General features: G+C 36.4%; 1 protein-coding gene and 1 long non-coding RNA gene across 8 annotated transcripts; one reads left to right on the top strand and one right to left on the bottom strand.

Moving 5' to 3' along the window:
- Positions 1-1362: 1362 nt before the first annotated feature.
- Positions 1363-12697, bottom strand: LOC132613641 (mediator of RNA polymerase II transcription subunit 11). Of its 6 annotated transcripts, XM_060327754.1 has the most exons (5): positions 8077-8199; positions 7533-7619; positions 3319-3442; positions 2418-2534; positions 1363-2005 (listed from the first exon to the last, which is right to left on the bottom strand). In XM_060327754.1, exons 3-5 carry the CDS (start codon positions 3370-3372, stop codon positions 1808-1810), a joined length of 369 nt encoding a protein of 122 aa, XP_060183737.1. In that variant the 5' UTR covers positions 3373-3442; positions 7533-7619; positions 8077-8199; the 3' UTR covers positions 1363-1807. The 6 variants fall into 6 exon arrangements, with proteins under 6 accessions (XP_060183737.1, XP_060183738.1, XP_060183736.1 ...); XM_060327755.1 differs by lacking the exons at positions 7533-7619; positions 8077-8199 and adding an exon at positions 12579-12697; XM_060327753.1 differs by lacking the exon at positions 7533-7619 and having other exon boundaries at positions 8077-8229.
- Positions 12698-17926: 5229 nt separating this feature from the next.
- On the top strand, positions 17927-20555 carry LOC132614620 (uncharacterized). 2 transcript variants are annotated; one of them, XR_009572365.1, is made up of 4 exons: positions 17927-18114; positions 19172-19226; positions 19415-19520; positions 20077-20555. It is a non-coding gene; the product is annotated as an uncharacterized LOC132614620 (long non-coding RNA). The 2 variants fall into 2 exon arrangements; XR_009572366.1 differs by having other exon boundaries at positions 19415-20555.
- The last annotated feature ends 727 nt before the right edge of the window (positions 20556-21282 follow it).

Genomic DNA, 21282 nt, shown 5'->3' with positions numbered 1-21282 from the left:
ATACTTTTGGTTATGCCTTAATTAAAAGTCTGTCTCATAAGGCATAGTTCCTTATGGAAAAGTTTTGCCCCATAAAGCATAACTAAAACTATGCCTTGAGGAAAAGTTATGCCCCCTCGAGCATAACTTTTGTTTTTCCTTAAGGACTTTATGCTGGATCCGGCATACACTCCCTCCAGCCCTGCCTTGCGAAATTATTTTTTTATTTTATGCCTGAGCGGGAGTTCGAACCTAGAACCTCAGGTATCCAAGCTAAGCGTAAAACTTAAAGACCACAAATATGAGGGACAAAATTTAAAGACCACTTGCGAATTGCCCCAAGTAAACAGAGACATCTGACGAGAAGTACGGGCCCAACTTCATGGAATGTAATAAAGACTCAGTGATCTCTCTACCCTTTTAAATTTTCTTTTTATTATTATTTTCTCACTTTTTTGCTAACTTAAGTCAAAACAATCAAAACCGGGCAAAGAAGTAACATTTGAGCTAATTATAACTAACTTGTCCGCTTATATTGCACCAAGCAAGATCCTTTTGTAGTTTACTTGCTAGTGTTTATCACTCACTGGACAAAACTTATATTTGTACCAGTTGAGTACGCCTTCCATTCCTCCAAACACACAACATTCTCCTTATATGATACTTATAAAAATGTACACAGAACAACCTTAAGTTATAAGCTATGACATGCAGGTAAAATCATACGTAGATCTGACGACCTAGATATTTCATAAAAGCAACTATTTCTATTGAGTTACCCCCTTTTTGACTAGTAAGGACATAGGAAACAAAAATACTTGCATGAAGAACATTTTCTTTTGCCCTTTCCTCTCCAAAGACCAAGGGAGAGACTGCATCTCTTTCATTCGATAGCTCTTTTGGTTTCCCAAGGATAGCGGTAGCTGGGGTAAATCCTGCTTTCTTCGCTCGGCAAATGAGAGAGAAAGTCAGAGGGAAAAACATGTATTCTCTTTGCGAGATCCAAAAGTGGAGAATGCAAAACATTCTACGAGTACAAGGATCAAACGTAAAGCAACACTCTCTTGGTAGAATTTTAGGCAGCAAGAGACTCTAGGGCTTGTTGGAGCTTATGAGTGTAACGAATCAAAACCAAATACGGATAGAGGTAGCTTGCCTACCAAGCCGATAGGCGAAGGGTTGAAGAATGGAACTTGCAAAGTAGATCGTGCACTTGTCGTGTGACCCGTAGGTCCTAAGCAATGTCTTGCACGAAGCCAGCTCTTAAATTAAACATGGCATCCACATGTCGACTTGCATGGACAGCAGTGAATAATAATGGGGTCTCCGTTGAACAGGAGAAGAATAAGGACAATATGAAATCCATAACCAACAATAGCGCAATTTTGCAACATTTAGCAAAGTTCATTGCATAAACAAGTGAACACCAAATGTATCATTCCTACAATTCAACAACAGAATGCTGAACTAAAGTATTGACTGAATAGATAAATCCAGCATTACAGGGAAATCCAAGAATTGTTTCAAAGGGAAGTCTTGATTCAATATTCCAAGTACTTCAACTCATCATCGCTTACTCAAGAGCCTACAATTTCACAGACCCATGTAATATCATGTTTGAAGAAATTTTCAACGACAACAAGAGTTTTAAAATCATTAGTAGAGATCCATCAGCAATCTTAGTCACACAAAAGCATTGGTTTGAAATCTTTAAATGCTTAAACCTTGGCAGATTAGCCGATCCGAACTTGCTTGGAACTGAGGTGTAGTGATTGTTGTATATATTTATGTTGCCACATGAACAGGAAGCAGCACTGACTAATACCTACTAATCTAGGGCCATATTGTCTAATGATGCAGCATGATACCCCTCAATTGTTCGCTTCATATCATCAAACTGAGAGATGACATACTCCAGTTTCTTGCAACAGATCTCGTTTGATATTCTCGGTACATAGTCACACTTCTCGAAAGGACGATATTCACATGCACTTTTGATTTCTTCTCGCAGTGTGACCTGGATGTCCTGTTGCAATTGGTAAAACTTCATTCATTTAGTTCTCAAACTGAATCTAGTTCAATCAGAACTCAAGGTACGGACTCAGTACTTCCGGACAAAAATAATGTTAAGTGGCCATGACAACAGCAGACTAGCTTGTTATATGTAAAAGTTCACAGACCAACCAGAATTGTCCATTTTTATCTTGTATACATGGAAAGAAGCTTCAAATTTTATAGTACAACTCCAAATTTATAGTACCAAACAGCAAATAAATGCACATAAAGGAGGACCGAAAACAGTAAGTAAACAAGAGAATAGTGATCGAATTACACATTTAAATGCCAGGGGTAACAACAAGAAAGTTTAACAGCTTCTTATTACACATTTACATGGTTTTGTTTACAATTTTTCACAAAGAAGTAAAGAATATCCAAACCTTGATTAGTTGCATGAACTCACTGCAATGGCTGTCAATAACCTCCTTCCTAGGACCGCTCGGATTTGCCATTTCATCCATTACGCCTCCTGCTAGCTCCAGAACTCTGACTATCCTCTGCAAACATCAGAGTACAACAACAGCCGGTATGTGTCTAATGTTTCAGTTACATTTTTTTTAATCAAGATAAGCGATAAATGATTCCCTGTTGAAAGTAAAGATCATCATTTCTTCATCAAGTTACAATTAGTTGCCATAGCACTTGAAATACTACAGCATCATCATCCTATCTTCTCAAGTTTTATTGACTAAGAAAGATCCCACAACACCTATACAGCTGGTAGTTTAGATAATTCGGCCTAGGGGAAGGTAATTAGTCAGAGGGTAGTATCACGTATGCTTATAGGAAGAATCAACAATAAAATTGTTTTATTGACCATCATCAGATTCAGATGCACAATTGTAGGTAAAAATAGTTAATCATCACAAACAATGAAACAATGAGAAGTTGGATCTACTGAACTGGTTTTAGACCCAAGATTTGAGGAAGGATCTGGAACTCCAGAAGGCTTAGGAGAGCTCAATGGTAGAGTTCCTTTCCAAGGAGTAACACATCCCTAAGCATGTCTATGTGTTTCACCCAATCAACGAAATATGGATTTCTCCTCAATTCACAAAGCAGATTCTTCTCTTTGTTTTCTTTTCCCTCTCTCTCTCTCTTTCTTGAAACATTTTGGTATACGGGAAAGGAGAGCAAGTAACAAAAACTCAGGTAGGGAAGGAATGATAATTTAGTATCAATTACTGAAATCAAAACTTAAAGTATTTTACGACAAAGATACAAATATAGCAGCTACTGAAATCAACCCATCTTAAGTCAATAATTCTGTAAAGCACCTACCTTCTCAACGTTTTGCAGTCTCTGCAACGAAGTATTCTGGCTTTGCGAATCCATACTGTTAAAAAGATGACTGAATTGCAACGCCGAAGAGCGAGCTAATGTGGAGAAATTAAACAGAATTTTGCTGCAGTCAAATAATTAAGGGACAATCAGAGAAACCTTCTGTAATCAATGGGGAAAATAGAAGAGAAACCTACCTCTAATAAAATATGACTCGAAGAACACCACCAATGCTAGAATCAAGCAAAACATACTATTCCAAGTCAAGACCACTCTAGGCAAAGTCTTCAGCAGAATGGATCATGATTGGTCTTGGGAATTTGTTTGTGATATGGCTATGAACTACAGACCTAGAATTACCAGCAAGTTGGTGCAATGAAAATGCCCAGAAAACTTTGCATATGTCCTAAACACAGATGGAAGTTGCTCCCCTTCCTTAGCAAAGGCAGGAACAGGAGGAATAGTGAGGAAAAGAAATGGAGACATGGTCATGGCTTTTGCCAAGCCTCTCCAATTCTTAACTAACAATTCCAGTGAAATACAGGCTGCTCTCTACGGGCTAAAACTTTGTAAATTGTTTAATATTACTAACCTCATAATACAGATTGACTCTCTTTTTGTTGTACAGATGATCAAGGATAATTGCAAAATCCCATGGAATTATCAGAGGCTAATTGAGGAGATCAAGTCTTTGGTCACTCAAGGAAATGTCAAAGTGGTTCACTGCTTGAGAGAAGCAAACATGGTCGCTGATGCAATGTCGAAATATGCCAATACCTTGGACCAGGAAATTCATATACATCAGGAAAGGGAGCTGCCAGCAGCAGCATTGGGAGCTTTCAGAATGGATTATATGGGATTTCCTTCTTTCAGGATTAAGCCTGCTAAACATACAGAATGGTTTTATGAACCACCTTAGATGCCCCAAGTTCCCACTGATCGACGGAGGCTGTCCGAGTTAGATGAGTAGGGAACCCACTTTTTTTGGTGCTTGATCTTGTTGTTGGTAGCTGAGAATAAATCAGTACCCAAGTCATCCAGAAGAAAAGTAGTTTCAAGTATCTTGGGTCTATTATGCAAGGCAGCGGGGAGATTGACGATGATGTCACACATCGTATTGGGGCAGGGTGGATGAAATGGAGGCTTGCTTCCGGAGTGCTATGTGACAAGAAGGTGCCACCACAACTTAAGGGAAAGTTCTACAAAGCGGTGGTTAGACCGACTATGTTGTATGGGGCGGAGTGTTGGCCAGTTAAGGTTTCTCACGTTCAAAAGATGAAAGTTGCTGAGATGAGAATGTTGAGATGGATGTGTGGCCACACCAGGAGTGACAGGATTAGGAATGAGGATATTCGGGACAAGGTGGGAGTGGCCTCGGTGGAAGACAAGATGCGAGAAGCGAGATTGAGATGGTTTGGGCATGTGAAGAGGAGAGACACGGATGCCCCAGTGCGGAGGTGTGAGAGGTTGGCCATGGATGGTTTCAGACGAGGTAGGGGTAGGCCAAAGAAGTATTGGGGAGAGGTAATTAGACACGACATGGCGCAGTTACAGCTTACCGAGGACATGACCTTAGATAGGAGGGTTTGGAGGACCCATATTATGGTAGAAGGCTAGTAGATAGTCTCATTACCCTGCCTTATTAATAGTCGCATTATCGTAGTATAATTTCTTGTGCTCTAATTTATGCTATTATGCTATTATCTGTTATTTCCTGTGCTTTGATTATTCTATGTTATCTGTGTCGCTTGCGTTACTTCATTTCCATATCGCTTTGAATCTCTTAGCCGTATCTGACCTCTTTTTATGTTTTTATTGAGTCGAGGGTCTCTCGGAAACAGCCATCCTACCTTGGTAGGAGTAAGGTCTGCGTACACTCTACCCTCCCCAGACCCCACGTTGTGGGATTTCACTGGGTTGTTGTTGTTGTTGTTGTTGTAGATAATATGTAAGCTACAATACACATGCCCTATCTTAATACAGCTTCCTAGTATTAGGATAGAAGAGGTAAGGTTTATGCCCTCCTCCTTGATTATTTGTAATCTTTGATTATTTAATTAACAAGGTAGGGGTCTATGCCAAACCCCCCAACACCTCAGAAGACAATCTGGGTGCTTGGTTTAGGGAAAAAAAAAAAAATGTCCATTAAACTTACCACCACTATACTCTTGCAATACTACAAAAACTAGTGGATTTTACCCGCGCTTCGCGCGGTCAGAGAAGTCTCTAAATATTGTTGATTAGTCCATGTTTTAACTTTCATAAAAGGAAATTTCTTTAATAATCAAACATATCCATGACTCCATAAAATATACATAAAAAATATCGGCGAAAACCTTAAATGAAATGCTCTGAAAGACTTCAATCTGAGAATAAAACTTTTTAAAAATGGATTGACGCCTCACCAACCAAGGTAGAAGCAGCACCAGCAGCAACACTGGAAACACTAAAGGCTTGATATGATAGTAGATTATGAATTCGGCTGGGCAACTTTTCAGTCTCTTATTTAATTTTTTTTTAAAAAGGTATATTTTCCACCTTTTTACTATTACATGTTTTACTGAAAACAAATATCAGCTTTTTATGTTAAATTCTTTCGGTTGTGATGTACCATGGTGTTCATACCTAAGAAACAATTAGGAGATGAGGGGTCAAATTTAAGAAGTCTTACGAAACTCATGCCCTTTGCACACACTTTAGATTCCCTCCACATAAAGCAACAACCAACTTCAGGGGAAGAATATCATATGCTTCAAATATAAACTATAGGAAAATAAACTATAGGAAAATATAAAAGTTAGTATCTACACAATTATCACTTTAGCTTCAGGAGATTATTGCTTTAATATAGAATAACTAAAAGGGACCCATCCGCTAAATACGATACCGCCTCATAGAGATTTTGGTACAGAAGAACACTTGCTAACATCAATACACCAATAAATCTTGTATAGTTTGACACAAACCTGTCCGAGAGAGAAAGAGAGGGACCTCCTTGAATAAATTCACTTACGAGAATATTATTATGAATAATACTAACATCGATCTCTTAATGGATCATTGCACGAACACTTAACTGCCTCAAGCACACTACTCTCATATTTTCACGGACTCTGGTACAAAGTATTGAACATTAAGTTATATGGAGACAATATCAATAAGCGTAAGAAATAAGTATAACTATATCTTTGATGAAGCCAATTTTGTAACAGAGGACAATGGTTAAACTATATCCGTTAAAATGTGTGTGCTAGAAAGAAAGCTAAGGCTGCTGGATAAGGTGCAACTATATATTCGATGTAATGAAGTACTATCTTTATCTTGGGGATTCTCCTAGCATCATCTGTGCTTCTTACTTACTTCTCAGCATGTAATGCTTGTACCTCTGTTCATATTCAATTAACAACATTATTTATCGTGGACTTCCCGAAATAAAGACATTTCGACATGAACCTATGAGCTCTTTGCTTATTCGCTTGAACTTGAGATTCTGAGAATTACAAAAATGAAACTCATGAATAATGCTCCACGTTTTGATAGAATATGCAACTCAAAAAGATGGTACTTAAAACTGTATGGAGAGGGAAAGGATTATAACTACCGAAGAACTTATCCATGACTATCACCAGAATTAGAGGGTCATAATGGACATGATTGTTTATTTTAACTCTCACAACTCTTTATTGTCTTTCTTGACTACAGTAACAAATAAACAATCAGGGAAAGGAAACACGAACCAAACAATGAGCAAAAAAAGAACAACAAAAAAGAAGATAAATGAGTCTCTTGGTTTTTGGAAGTGCCTCATCACCTAAGCTATAGCCCACTTTATATAAATATATAGATTGGGCCTATTTAAGGAGATTCGCAATCCATACTTCATAAAGAAAGCAAAAATATGGCTAAATAATTCGGCATTTAAAAACAATCCTTGATAACTAAAATCTCTTCATGATTCTACCATGAACGATCATAATGGGCAAATTGTATAACACAATTGAAAAAACTACATTAACAACGGAAAGCTTTTAAACTATCAATGTTATCAGTTAAATTTGTATCCTTACTCGGTTGAAAGTGAAAGCCAAAACATAAGATATATTACATGTAGGTTCATCTTAATGAAATGACTCCTCTGTATTATCATACTTAAGAAACAATAATACTATCAATAGCAATTAAGAGAAATAAAAAGTAGGAAACATATATCGTACTGTACTAATGAAAAAGGCTTTGAGGAATCAGAAGGAACACTGGTTTGAGAAATTGCAACTCTCAATCTCTCATCTTCCTAATAAAGCCTGCAAAACTCACGTATTCTCTGTATCAATCAGTCTGCACAGATCACTATACTTTTAGTAGTTTAATTGCACCATGAAAACAAACTTCAATTAACCCCTGAAACAAAATTACTTTTGTCTAATCCAAATTCCTTTTGTCAATCTGTCGAACAAAACAAATTTCAATCATTCATTGCACTAATTCCTTTTCCTTCCTGGATAACATGCTATATAAGTTTAATTTATCATTCACATCAATATCTACCTTACTGAGTCCCATAGTAGAGGCATTGAGCCACATCTGATTAAAGGAATCCCACCAGAATTATCCAATACCATATAAAGAGCGAAAAACTGATCAAAAGATACAATTGTAGCAACAAAAAGATTGTAGGGTTTAACAAGCTTATGTGTTGGAAAAGGGAAAAACCAATACAAGGCCGGCGATAGGAATTCTGGAAGGTTTGCAGTATTGTACCTTATTTGAGATTAGATGAATTAGCAAATGGATCTTCCTCAATCCTCACCGGTAAACTTCTCTTCTATTTTTTTTTTTTGAGAAGTCGTGTTTGTCATCAAGTATGAGATCAAATTGATGTTTATGGTGTAAACTACTAAGGGCTTGTTTGGCCATGGATAATTTTCACTTTTTTTTTTTTTTGGATGAAGTAAATGATATTTTCACTTTTTTTTTTCCGACATTGTATGTTGGAGTCATGTTTGGACATAGAATTCTCACAATTTTCAGGAATTCGAAAAACTCCAAATATCTATTTTCACATTTTTCACTCCAAATTACTCACAAAAATTCAACATTTTTTCCAAGTTGTATTCATGTCCAAACACAACTCTAATTTTCAAATACCATTTTCAACTTTTTCCCAAATACTACTTTTTTCAAATTTCACATTTTTTTTTTATGCCCAAACGCCCACTAAGAGCGAGTCACAATGGATGACGAGATGGTGAAAATCACTAAACTGGCATCGTTGACATTTATATTATTTCCATTTAAAATGCATGTCCAAACACAACTTCAAGTTCCAAAAACCATTTCAACACAACTTCAAAGCTCTTATTTTTAAGTTTCACAAAATCTATGGCCAAACGCTAGCTAACTATTTATAGTGATTATTTTGCTTCTTCTTTGTTCCCGTTTTTCCTAAACTCGCAAAATTTCTCCATTTACTTCATTAACTCTTTGTTCATCTTCTCTCCAAATTACTCACAAAAATTCAACATTTTTCCGAGTTGTGTATTATTCATGGCAGAACACAACTCCAATTTCCAAATATCATTTTTCAACTTTTACTTTTTCCCATATACTCCTTTTTTCAAATTTTTATGTCCAAACGCCCACTAAGAGTGAGTCACAACGGATGACGAGATGGTGCAAAACATTAAACTAACACCATCACCGTTCATGAAAGAAACATAAATTTTGAAAAATTATTTTATCTTGATTATTTTGCTTCTTCTTTACTTCAATTTCTCCTAAAACTCTCAAAAATCTCACCAATTTCATATTGCATTTCTCATCAACTCTTTGTTCATTGAGTGCTTAATTTCATCACCTACAATGCCTTTCTCTCCTAATTTATAATCATTTTTATTTTTATTTGGTATGACGATGACACGAGATTCAAATTAAATGAAGAACATAGTAGTTGTTGTTGTATATTCAATTCATCTCAGTTTTACAAAAGGATAATATTGAATATTACAATAGTTAAAAGCAATTGAATCAAACCATATCACCCAAAATACAAATGTTCTACAGCAAAAAAAAAAAAAAAAAAAAAGTCTAACTATAAGTATGGGGAAAAACTTTAACTGACTATTATCACGATTATTCTGCTTCATCTTTTGTCACACCCTAATCTCGCTAGGGTGTGATGGGCACCCGACCCTTACTTAGAGCCGAGCGAACCCTCTGACTCTTAATACACACATAACCTCTTTGGACCTTTAAATCAAATAAACATGAAATACATAGTAAGGCTTTCAGAAATATTCTTTTTCTTTGTTCTCAAATCAAACAAAATCTGTAATTATATGGAATTTATCACATAATACAAAATGACACATCGGCTGATGGAGCCGCTTACAACACTGACATTCTATACCCACGACTCTGTCTGCAAAGTCTCTAACTTCGAACAAAACATCATAGCATAATACTCTGACCTGGAAACACTCCAGGGCAAATGGAGCTTGCCAATCCAGCTGAAACATCTTCTAGCAATGTTCTTTACTCATCTGGGTGTACCTGCGTGGCATGAAACGCAGCCCCCGAAGAAAGGGGGTCAGTACGGAATATGTACGGAGCATGTAAGGCATGGAATACAGAAAAGAGGATCATAACTGAAACAGAGATTTACCAGAATCAAGTATGACCTTTTAAAACATGAAAGCACTTGCCTTTTTAAATGAAAATCATGCATATCCACATCATATCATATATACAGATAACGTGTCCCGGCCCTACAGTGAGGGACTCGGTGGATAACATCATACATGTCCACATCGTATATCTTGTATGCATATAACGTGTCCCGGCCCTCTAGTGAGGGACTCGGTGGATAGAATCATGTCTGTCAACATCACATATCATGTATACATATAACGTGCCCCGGCCCTCTATTGAGGGACTCGGTGGATAGAATCATGCATATCAGCATCATATACCATATATACATAACGTGTCCCGGCCCTCTATTGCGGGTCTCGGTGAATAAGGTCATCATATGCCATCCTGGCCGCTATCCCCGTATCATCAAATCATCATATACATGTACATATAACGTGTCCCGGCCCGCAAGTGAGAGGGACTCGGTGAACAATGCAGTGGAGTACGCACGATAACATACCCGGCCCGGGACTCGGTGAATAGACATATTGAGGTGTGCACGAGCAGAGTCGTGAGAAACTATATGCATATAAATCAAGACTCGATAGACAAGTATACTTACCGACACCTGAAGGCTCAAAAACAAGTTTCGGGTCAATCCGACTTAATATAAGAAAGTTATGAGCGTTTGAAGTACGGAACCTTCTACGAGCGTTTCAGAAGCCATTTTTGGAAAATCAAAGCAACAATCATATCAAATACCTTTCGGATATCGTTACGGATCAAATCAAACAGAGCTTTTGGAACCATATGTACATATCAAAATATATCAAAGACTCAATAGAATAATCGAACGTGCTAGCATTTGAAAATCAAAACTTTAGTCATATCAGAATGCCATTTGGAAACATATCAAATAGAACTTCGGACATCATGGGTACGCATCAAAACCATATGAAACAGCTTATGGAAATCAAGAACGTTAGCCATCCTAGTGGCTCTAAGAATAGGGATTTCTTTGGAGTCATATACATATCGTCTGTTCATTTCACAAAGACCATGCCAAAAAGAAAGAAGGGGTAAGCCTTACATACTTGTCCCACGTCCAATTAGCTACGCTTATTTGTCCAAACTTGCTAATCTACATTCAAGAGAATTGACATAATCATTAGACTTATCGACATATACTTGTCTTAGTCTTTCAAATGAATTCGTTTATAGTCTGCCGAAATTTCGGCAGCATTTCCCCTGTAAATACACCATCCCCGAGAATCTAACTCGGCCAATTCAACAACAAACCCGAGAATGCAACTCGGCCAATTTGTCAACAACAATCCGAGAATTCAACTCGGCCAAATTATCAACAACAATACCAACAATCATACCAACAACTTCAACGATCAATCCAAAATATATTCTAACATGGTTCAAGAATACCTCAAACGATTCACATAATATTTCAAACAACCCAATCAACATATTACTTCACCCGAAACCTTCCAAATTCAACAAGAACAATGACAACACATTTCCTTCTTTCAAATTCAATTACAACAACCCAACTTACAATCTTCCAAACACATGTCTCACTTTCAAATTCATGAATTATGTTTACAACCTACACATTAGCAACTCTATTCTTATAATTATAAGGAACCATACTAATATCACATTAATTTCTTCCATAATCCACAAACGATTACAACTTCATTTCAAACCATTAAATCCTCATTTTACATCATAGAATCTACCACAACAACAATTAAAATACTAAGTAAAATCAATTCATCACATCTACACAACTCCACCTCCATTCGGCCACAACTTCCACACACATACTTTCATGAATTTCATTCATTTCTTCACTTTACAACATACATAAATTATCCATAACACATGTAAAAGAAGATTGAACACATACCTTTCTTCACTTATCTCTTCTTGCTCGGCTAGGTTCATCACTTGCACAACAAATGCTTTACTTACTCCAACAATCACTCCACGTTAAAGAGGACGTTCCAATTGGTTGAATTTCTAGAAGAAATAATTTTTTTGGATCAATTTTGTATAGTCTCGTTCGGCCAAGACCATGGCCGAATGGCCTCTTTCCTTTTTCTTCAAGTTTCTTGAATCTTCTAAGGTTGTGAAGAATATAATAAATTGTCATATTTATCTACTTATATAATACACCCATGTGGGCCAAGGACCATCATGTTACACGACCACATGGCCCATTTGTTCAAGAAATATTAACTTTCCAAAATTTCATTTTTAAAACCAAATTCTCCTTAATATTTTCATGAGCCACCTTGTGAATTTTCCTTTTTTTCCCTTAGCCTTTCTTAATATTTCCACATCGAAAATTTTCATAAACAACTTGCGTATTAAGCAAGATCAAAATATAGCTTTGCCCTTAACTTCTCACAATTATCTTGGATTATCCGAACGTACAAAATACAGGCTATAACATCTTTGTTCCAATTTCTCCTAATCCTAATGGTCTTATCAGTAATTTGTTCATAAATATGTACACTAAATTTTTTCGACATGTATACTTAGAAATTGAAAAATAAAATAATAGCTAGCGAGTTGTCTGTTATAAAGAGGTACAAGTGAGAAGTAAATCATACCTTCACTGGCGGCCAGCTTTAGTGGCAGCTCTGAGTAATTTTGTTCTCCTTTAAACCACTCTATTGAAAAATTAATTTCTTCTCCTTTTATTTTTTTTTATCTTGGCGAAGAAATCCTCTCAGGAGTTCAAAGGTAAAGTATTATATACATAAAAAATTATTTTTTAATTATATATAAATAGTATAATTTGGTGTGGTAGGAACCCCTGGCTCTTCGTCCCTTGGCTTGTGGTTGTAATTAGTGTTTTAAAAGGCGGGGGCGTAAGGCAGGCGTTTTATATTTGCCCCGACGAGGCGTAAGCCTCGAGGCATGGGGCGTAAGCCCCACGGGTATATATTTTTAGTATTCGTAAAATATTATAATTACAATAAATATTTTTTAAATAGGTAAAATTACATAAAAAATAAAAGAAAACTGTAAATAAATGATAATAGTAATTAGTATTTATATTAGTGAGGATCAATTCAAGTCAATATGATATTAGCTATGTGTTTTAAAGACATTACCTAGGATGTTATTATAAAAACTTTATTTAATAATATGAAGATTTGAGTAGTTTAGTTCAAAGTTTTAAAACGTAGATAGTGTTTTTTCTTTCTTTTGTTATATATATTTTGTACTTCTTTTTACAATCTTCAATATTATTTAAGAGAAACTTAAACCATAAAATTCATCGGTAAAAATTTTTGGGGCCTCAAAAGTTTGAGGGTCTAAAACAAAAGCTTTACTAACCTCACCCTTGAGCCACCCCTGCTTACAACTTGCAATTATATGTAACATAATTTTACAAGTATAAACAATACAATGAAATAAAAGCTATTATGTAATACAAATCAACTTTAACATCTTAACTTTTCAAACAATGAAAAAATCACAATTTCTTAAAACAATATTACTATCATACTATTCATTTTGTATCAATAAACTTTATCAGTATTATAATTAAAACGTAATTCCTTCATGAATAAAATGAAATTACTTTCAAATAGCGAAATAATAAAGTATGATAATTTTGATATATAGGACAAAAGACCAATGACAAGTGAAAATGTACAAATCGGCTATGTATTTTTAAAAGAAAAATTAAGTGATATTCACCCTCACGATGTTCTCAAATAGTAAATATGCAATACTACGACTTGTTATTTGAGTTACACTAAATCTTCTTATTTCTATAGATGAAAAACTATATATTAAGTATCATTCATTTGTTAAAGAATTATAAGGGTCAACGATTTTAATTAAAGAATTTAATATATAAATTGTGTAAGAACTGTTAGGTGAGCCCCGAGCGTTGGGCGTTAAGCGTGTTTAGGGCGTAAGCCTCACAGGAACTAAGCCCAGCACGTGAGCCCCGAGGCGTTTTGCCAGTGCCTCTGTCACTACCCAGCTAGGAGCCGCGACGGGTACCCGATGCTAGTTACCGAGCACCGCTCACTCTACTATTTATCTCGCTCATTTAATACTCTTTTATCAATTTCACATACCAATCGTAGAAAAATTATATTCAGTCAACCATAAATACTTTATATACATTTGCCTCTCGGCCATCAAAATAATATACATACATATGAAAACCTCTTGTGAGACCCTCTAACCCACACTGCGTATCTACGAGCCTCTACTACATAATGAATACATAGACGGAACAAGACTCCGCCATGCCCAAAATATGCATATATAAATGTACACCAAAAGAATAGTCATAAGCACCTCCGAACAATGGAGTGCTATCTATCAGCCGACAGCTACTGGGGATCTGGACCAAGCGCTCCTCCCTGTCTACCTGTGGGCATGAACACAGTGTCCGAAGAAAGGACGTCAGTACGAATATTGTACCGAGTATGAGAGACATATATAATGAAAGGAGACATAAATAACATAGTGATAACATCAACAGGAAGCATCTGAATCTGACCGATAATCATAAAAAAAGTAATGCATGCTGTCTTACTCATACTCATCATCATAACATGTATGCATCAGATGCAAGTTGTCCGTCCATGTCGGAACGGTGTGAAAATCAATAATATTAGCCCGCGTCCAGGCCTCCCGCGTCCGGGGTACCATCTCATGCCGCCCACTAGTGGTGTCTGCCCATGCCAAAAGGTCATGGTGTATCCGTATAGCTGCCCGCCTTGGCGGTGACTGCCCGGCCAATTAGGCGCGGTGTGAAATGCTCATGCCATACTTATCACAAAATGCTCATAATAATAATATACTCCTTATAATACATGCACAAGGCTCAAGATCAACCTTACTCTATCGGGGTGACATAAGGTCGTGATCCCCCAATTCCATTATGGGACAACTATGGATACTCTGCCTCACCTTGAAGGAACTAGTACATAAGGTGAGTGGAAGCAATAATTAGCATCATCATTATACTAGCATCATCATATCGTATTCCTCATCTTATATAGACATTAAGGAGTTAGACTCTTAGCCTTTCGGACTATAGGAACTCATGAAGAGAATAGGAATTTCATACTACAAGATTCATGCCATCAGAAGGAAAGGACTAGCCTCACATACCTGGTCGTTTAGCTATACTATCGCTCACTTGCTCTTCTTCAATATCACGTCGTTACCTTCATAAGAGAACTTGGATCAGCATTAGTAACTAACTACAAGAACGTATCGCTAATTGTAGGAAAGTCGGACAACGCTTCCTTCGTTCATACTACTTTTCTCATGCTTTATCTCAACTCTTAACATTCCTAACATTACTCATAATATCACAATCGACCATCGTCATTTACGTACATTTAGCAAATCCACCATTTTCCTCCAATTTCCCCATTTTTAGCCTTATGACTCGTCTTTGCGTTTTCATGCGTTTAACGCTTGTTTCATGATGTAAACATCATTCATAATGTATTTGTACTCACAACACTCCAATATTCGCAGTTCAATTCCACTAGCATTCATTTACAACACTATTCACTCAATAATGACCCATTTCTATGTCCTTCTACATTTCAAGTGTCTAAGCTTTCCAATACTTCAAACAATATGAAATAATCATAAAACTTACCTTGGATGAAGGTTGAACAATCCTTAAGTTGAGATTCTTCACTTAGCCAAAACCCTAGTTCCACCCTTTGTGGGATTTCTTGACCTGGATGATCTTTTATGGTGTTCTTACACTTGATTTCATAAGTTTGGTGGTGTTGATCTTGATGTTCCTTGTGATTCTCTTGAATTCTTGTGGAGAAAATATTTGGAAAGTTCTTGAGGTCTCTTGAGTTGTGTTGATGAATAATGGAAGAACATGATGTCTAAGTCTCTTTTAATAATCCCAAAATCTGATCTTTAATGAATTCTCGTCGGGTGAACAGTGGTCGTAAACTGCAGTTTACGGACCGTATTTTGATTTACGGGTCGTCCACTGTGGTCGTATTTAAGCGTTTCAAAAACAGAGAGTTTGGCTTCTGGACATGGCAGTTTACGACCTGGTTTACGGTCCGTAAACCAGTTTACGGGCCGTAAACTGGGTCGTATTTAACCATATCAACATTTACAGAAGGTCTTGGCTGAGGGACCTGGTGGTTTACGACCTAGTTTACGGTCCGTAAACCAGTTTACGGGCCGTATCCTGGGTCGTTTTTAACCATCTCAACACTTAACAGAAACTTGAGATTTTTGTCGCAATGAAAGACGATTGCACTATACGGTCCGTAAATCACTTTACGGGCCGTATAGTTCCACACACGACCACTGGGTGGAAATTTTTTCGCGACTTTCTTATTTCCAAAATTTTCTTAATTAGCCATTCCCGACTTAATAAAACATCATTTACTCAACTTTTCATCGTTCCACTCTTCATACAAGTACGGAGAAATTTCCGAGGTGTAACAGCCTCGCCCTGAGGCGAGCCCGAGGCGAGTCTTGAAATTGCCTTTTAAAACACTGGTTGTGATTCAATTAAGAGCTTGTTTGGATGAGCTTAAAAAAAGCAGCTTATAAGCTGGAAACAGTTTATAAGCTAAAAAAAAATAAGTTGGGGGTAGTCTAACTTATATTTTTTTGGCTTATAAGCTGTTTTCAACTTATAAGCTGCTTTACATAAGCGGGCAATTCGCAGAATTGCCCTTCTTTTGGGGTGGTTTTTAAATTTTGCCCGTCATATTTGCGGTCTTTAAATTTTGTCCCTCATATTTGTGGTCTTTAAGTTTTGCCCTTAGCTTGGATACCTGAGGTTCTGGGTTCGAACCCCCGCTCCGGCATAAAATAAAAAAATAATTTCGCAAGGCAGGGCTGGAGGGAGTGTATGCCGGATCCGGCATAAAGTCCATAAGGAAAAACTAAAGTTATGCCGGAGGGGGCATAACTTTTCCTCAAGGCATAGTTTAGTTATGCCTTATGGGGCAAAACTTTTCCTTAAGGAACTATGCCTTATGGGGCAGACTTTTAATTAAGGCATAACCAAAAGTATGCCTCATAAGGCAGAACTTTTCCTTAAGGCAAACTTTTAGTTATGTCTTAAGAAAAAGTTCCGCCTTATGGGGCATACTTTTAGTTATATTTTATGGGGCACACTTTTAGTTAAGGCATAACTAAAAGTATGCCCCATAAGGTGGAACTTTTCGTTAAGGCATAATAAAAGTTTGCCTTGAAAAGTAAAAAAAAAAAATAATAAAATATATATATATATATATATATATATATATATATATATATATATATATATATATATATATATATATATATGTCTCAAGGCAAAGTCTGCCCCCTCCGGCATAACTTTAGTTTTTCCTTAAGGATTGTATGTCGGATCCGGCATACACTCCCCCAGCCCTGCCTTGCGAAATTATTTTTTTATTTTATGCCTGAGCGGGGGTTCGAACCCAGAACCTCAGGTATCCAAGCGAAGGGCAAAACTTAAAGAACACAAATATGAGGGGCAAAATGTAAAGACCACCACAAAAGAAGGGCAATCCGTGCAAAAAAAATGTACATAAGCTAAGCCAAATGGGCCCAATTAATTTTTTGGGCTTATTTTAAGCACAAAATGGCTTTAAGCTGGTCAGTCAAACACTCAAAAAAACTGAAAACAAGCTCTAACTCCTCGTCTCAAATTATTTGTTGTGTTTACTAAAAAATAATTGTCTCAAATTATTTATTCTTATAGAAGTATAAGATATATTTAATTATTATTTTTATATTTATCCTTTAGTAGAATTTTGTCATTAATGAAAATGACACATAAAAATAATAAATATTTAATTGAGAGATTATAACTTAGATATAAATAATAATAAAGTTAATTAACTAGGGACGTGCAAAAAAAAACCTATATATATATAAAGCGGGGCATTAGGCTCACTGACGTGGCGCACTCGCTAGCCACCAATCCTATTTGTCTATTCTTCTTCTTTTACCCACAATCCATGTCGAGGCCGACCATTGCCAAAATCAACAGGAACAAAATATGATGTTATAGGAAATCTGTATAGACGGGCTGGCTACCTGTGCCAACGGCCGGATACAACTAGCCATCATAAGAACCGTATTTGAATCAATTTGGTCTAGGTAGACATGTTTCAACTATTACCAAGAGTAATGGATTTATTTTTTAATGAATGGAGCATCTCTCTTTATTTTTTGTTTTGTTTTTAATATGTCTTTGATCTGACATGATAGCACAAAATATATCTTTGATGTCTCTTTTTGCGAATCTGGTTGTGCTAGATTCTTATCCACTTCTAAACGGAGCCAAACGACATCAAGTATATATTATCTCATAATTCTAAATGATTGTTTTCTACATCAATCCTTTCATTAATGTTAGGAGGAAAACTCAAAGAAAAAGGAAAGAAAATATCTTTAGGTTTATATGATATGTATTTGGCTTCTTCCGTTACAACGTCAACACTCTAAAACTTTTTTGCAGATTAACAGTGACGAAAATAATATTGAGAGACAACACTGCTCCTTTATTTCTCCTTCCATCCCATTTATTATGTTCCTTAGGCACACATTAGCCATGAAAAGATAAGAATATTTTATTCAGTTCAAATTCAATCATTGTTTATGCAATTCTTTTTTAAAATTAGACTATGACCAGGAAGATCAGAAGCTTTGTTGAGTAAACTATAAGTTTCTTCAGGAAATGACTTACTCTATTGTTAAATCGGTTGTACTTAGTCTGCCATCGTTCTCAAAATTTCTACTACTCCATCCAATTCCCACCTTGAACGACTATTGCATTTTCAAGTTCTGAAAATTTGCTTGGAAATGATGTTATTGTGGCAGGCAATTTGTTTAATTGATTTTAGTTCATTGAATTTTGCCTTTTACTTTGATTATAGTCATGCGTATATTTTTGGCTAATGATGTATTATTAAAATGTTTACGTTTTTAAATTCTGGCTTTAATTTTATTGTGTTGTTTCTAAACTGTAGTGCGTTATGTGACAATCTCGTGTTTAATTTGTATGATATCCGTTCTTTGGTAGCAACATTTTTAATATAATAAAGGTAACAATTTATGTCCAGTTTACTCCCTTTTATTTCTTTTCTCATTGCGTATTTTGATGGTATAAATAAATTTTCATCTGATGGGATGAATACTTGTATTTCATGAATAGGATATTTTTCGAGTGCGTCTCTATTAACAGTAGGGTCAGCATCTTGCGAAAAAAGGTGAGGCCTCTGAATTTTTTGAACTCTCACGGAGCACTCTCCCTCACTATACTCTATGTTCTGTATTTTCTACTTTTCTCATGGAAATATAACCAGTTATGCACCTTGCTGCTTCCCTTCTCTATTTCAATCACATCTTTTGAATCTGACAGTATTTTCTTGACACCTCTTTTATGCCTGCGATATAGGATGTACTATGGATTTTGACGTGGAAAATTTCAAAATTTTCCTTCCAGCAGTATTCAGTTTACATCTTGAAAATAGTTGTACAGGAGGTCTTTAGTAAATGAAAAGGTAAAGTTCCTATTAATATAACAGTAACTTTAATTTCATCAGCTCTTGAGTAGAAGGTCATTATTTTTCTTCTTATTAAGGTGATTTCATGGCCTACTTACAAAATTTACCCAATATTGCCAATTCCAAGTTCTATCTTTACTTTGCTTGAGGTTGCATCATGTTCTTGGCAAGGAAAGAACCGATATTATTGGGATTTAATTTGCTTTAATTAGAAGTTGAGATTTTATCCTGACTCCTAATCGTTGCTCTTCAACAAGAACACATGAATGCCTTCCTGTTCCTCCTTTCACTTTTTTTTTTTTTTTTTTTTTTTGTGTGTGTTTGAATTGAATTGATATATTTAAATCTTCTATTTAGGATTTATATTTACATGTACGTTGCATCTCGCTAATTTCCTCCTTTCCTCGGTTGTTTGTTTATTCGAAACAAATTCCCCTCTCCAGGTTTTTTGGGGCTTATTATTATGTTTTTGTATAAAGCTTAATTTATCGTGTATTGATATTCTTGCTCTTAATACTATTGACATCTTTATGTGATGCCGGAGTCTATGCAGGGATGAGAATGAACTATGATCATGGAGTTTAATTACTTCCCCTCTTAATATTACAATAGCAATACGGCTGAAGGTAGAGTAATTTGGGCTAAAATGATGTATAGATAATGATCCCCACAAAGTCATAATTGAAATTGATTCTCCACGATGGCATTTGAGGGAGATTATTAGTAGATTCAAGACCTATTGATATGACTAACTGTACAATACAATGTTGTTATAGAGAAGCAAATCAGTAGTTGACGCTTTTGCCCAGTAGAGTATTGATAACTCGAGTCTTATTCTCCATTCCAACGATAATCTGCCTCAAAGGGCTAGGAGCTTATATAGACTTGATTTATTTTAGATGACCTTTTTCCAACATATGCACAAGACTTACAGTTTTTTGTGAGCTTTCTCCTTCTGTGTAATCTTTCTCTGTTGTAAGTGGCAGGCATAATCTTTGTATTTTCGCCAACTTTAGGTAGGCTTAATCTTTAGCAGCCGTATATCCACTTCTGTTGATGTATCTTTCTCAGTGTTGAATGACACCCAACCGCTATGGGAACAGTTGAAAAAAAATTGGGTCTAAAAAGAGGTGTTTGTTATAAACTGCTTGTACATATTGTCCGCTTTGGCGCACCTCACGGCTTTAAAACGCGTATACAAGTAAAGGCTTCAGGCCCAGCTTATAAGCACGCACACAATCCCGTGTGCGAGTGATGTGGGAACTTCAAGTTCACAACACACCCCCTCATCGCGAGCATCGTGCTGATAACGTGTTATAAACTGCTTGTACATATTGTCCGCTTTGGCGCACCTCACGGCTTTAAAACGCGTATACAAGTAAAGGCTTCAGGCCACATATTGTCCGCTTTGGCGCACCTCACGGCTTTAAAACGCGTATACGAAGGAGGAGGGCCACCAGGCACCATTAGCTCACTTGTATAAATTGTCCACTTTGGGAACTTCTGGCCCCGCACGGTTTTCAAACGCGTATACGAAGGAGGAGGGTCACCAGGCACCATTAGCTCACTTGTATAAACTGTCCGCTTTGGGAACTTCTGGCCCCTCACGGTTTTCAAACGCGTATATAAGTAAAGGCTTCAGGCCCAGCTTATAAGCACGCACACAATCCCGTGTGCGAGCGATGTGGGAACTTCCAGTTCACAACAGTGTTGACATTTAGGCAACAACCACATTTATCCTCTCTTTTTTTTAATCTTA

The sequence above is a fragment of the Lycium barbarum genome, chromosome 10 (genome assembly GCF_019175385.1).
Source record: "Lycium barbarum isolate Lr01 chromosome 10, ASM1917538v2, whole genome shotgun sequence".
Taxonomy (NCBI): domain Eukaryota; kingdom Viridiplantae; phylum Streptophyta; class Magnoliopsida; order Solanales; family Solanaceae; genus Lycium; species Lycium barbarum.
The sequence above is the reverse complement of the archived record's forward strand: the minus strand, read 5'-3'. Positions and strand labels throughout refer to the sequence as shown.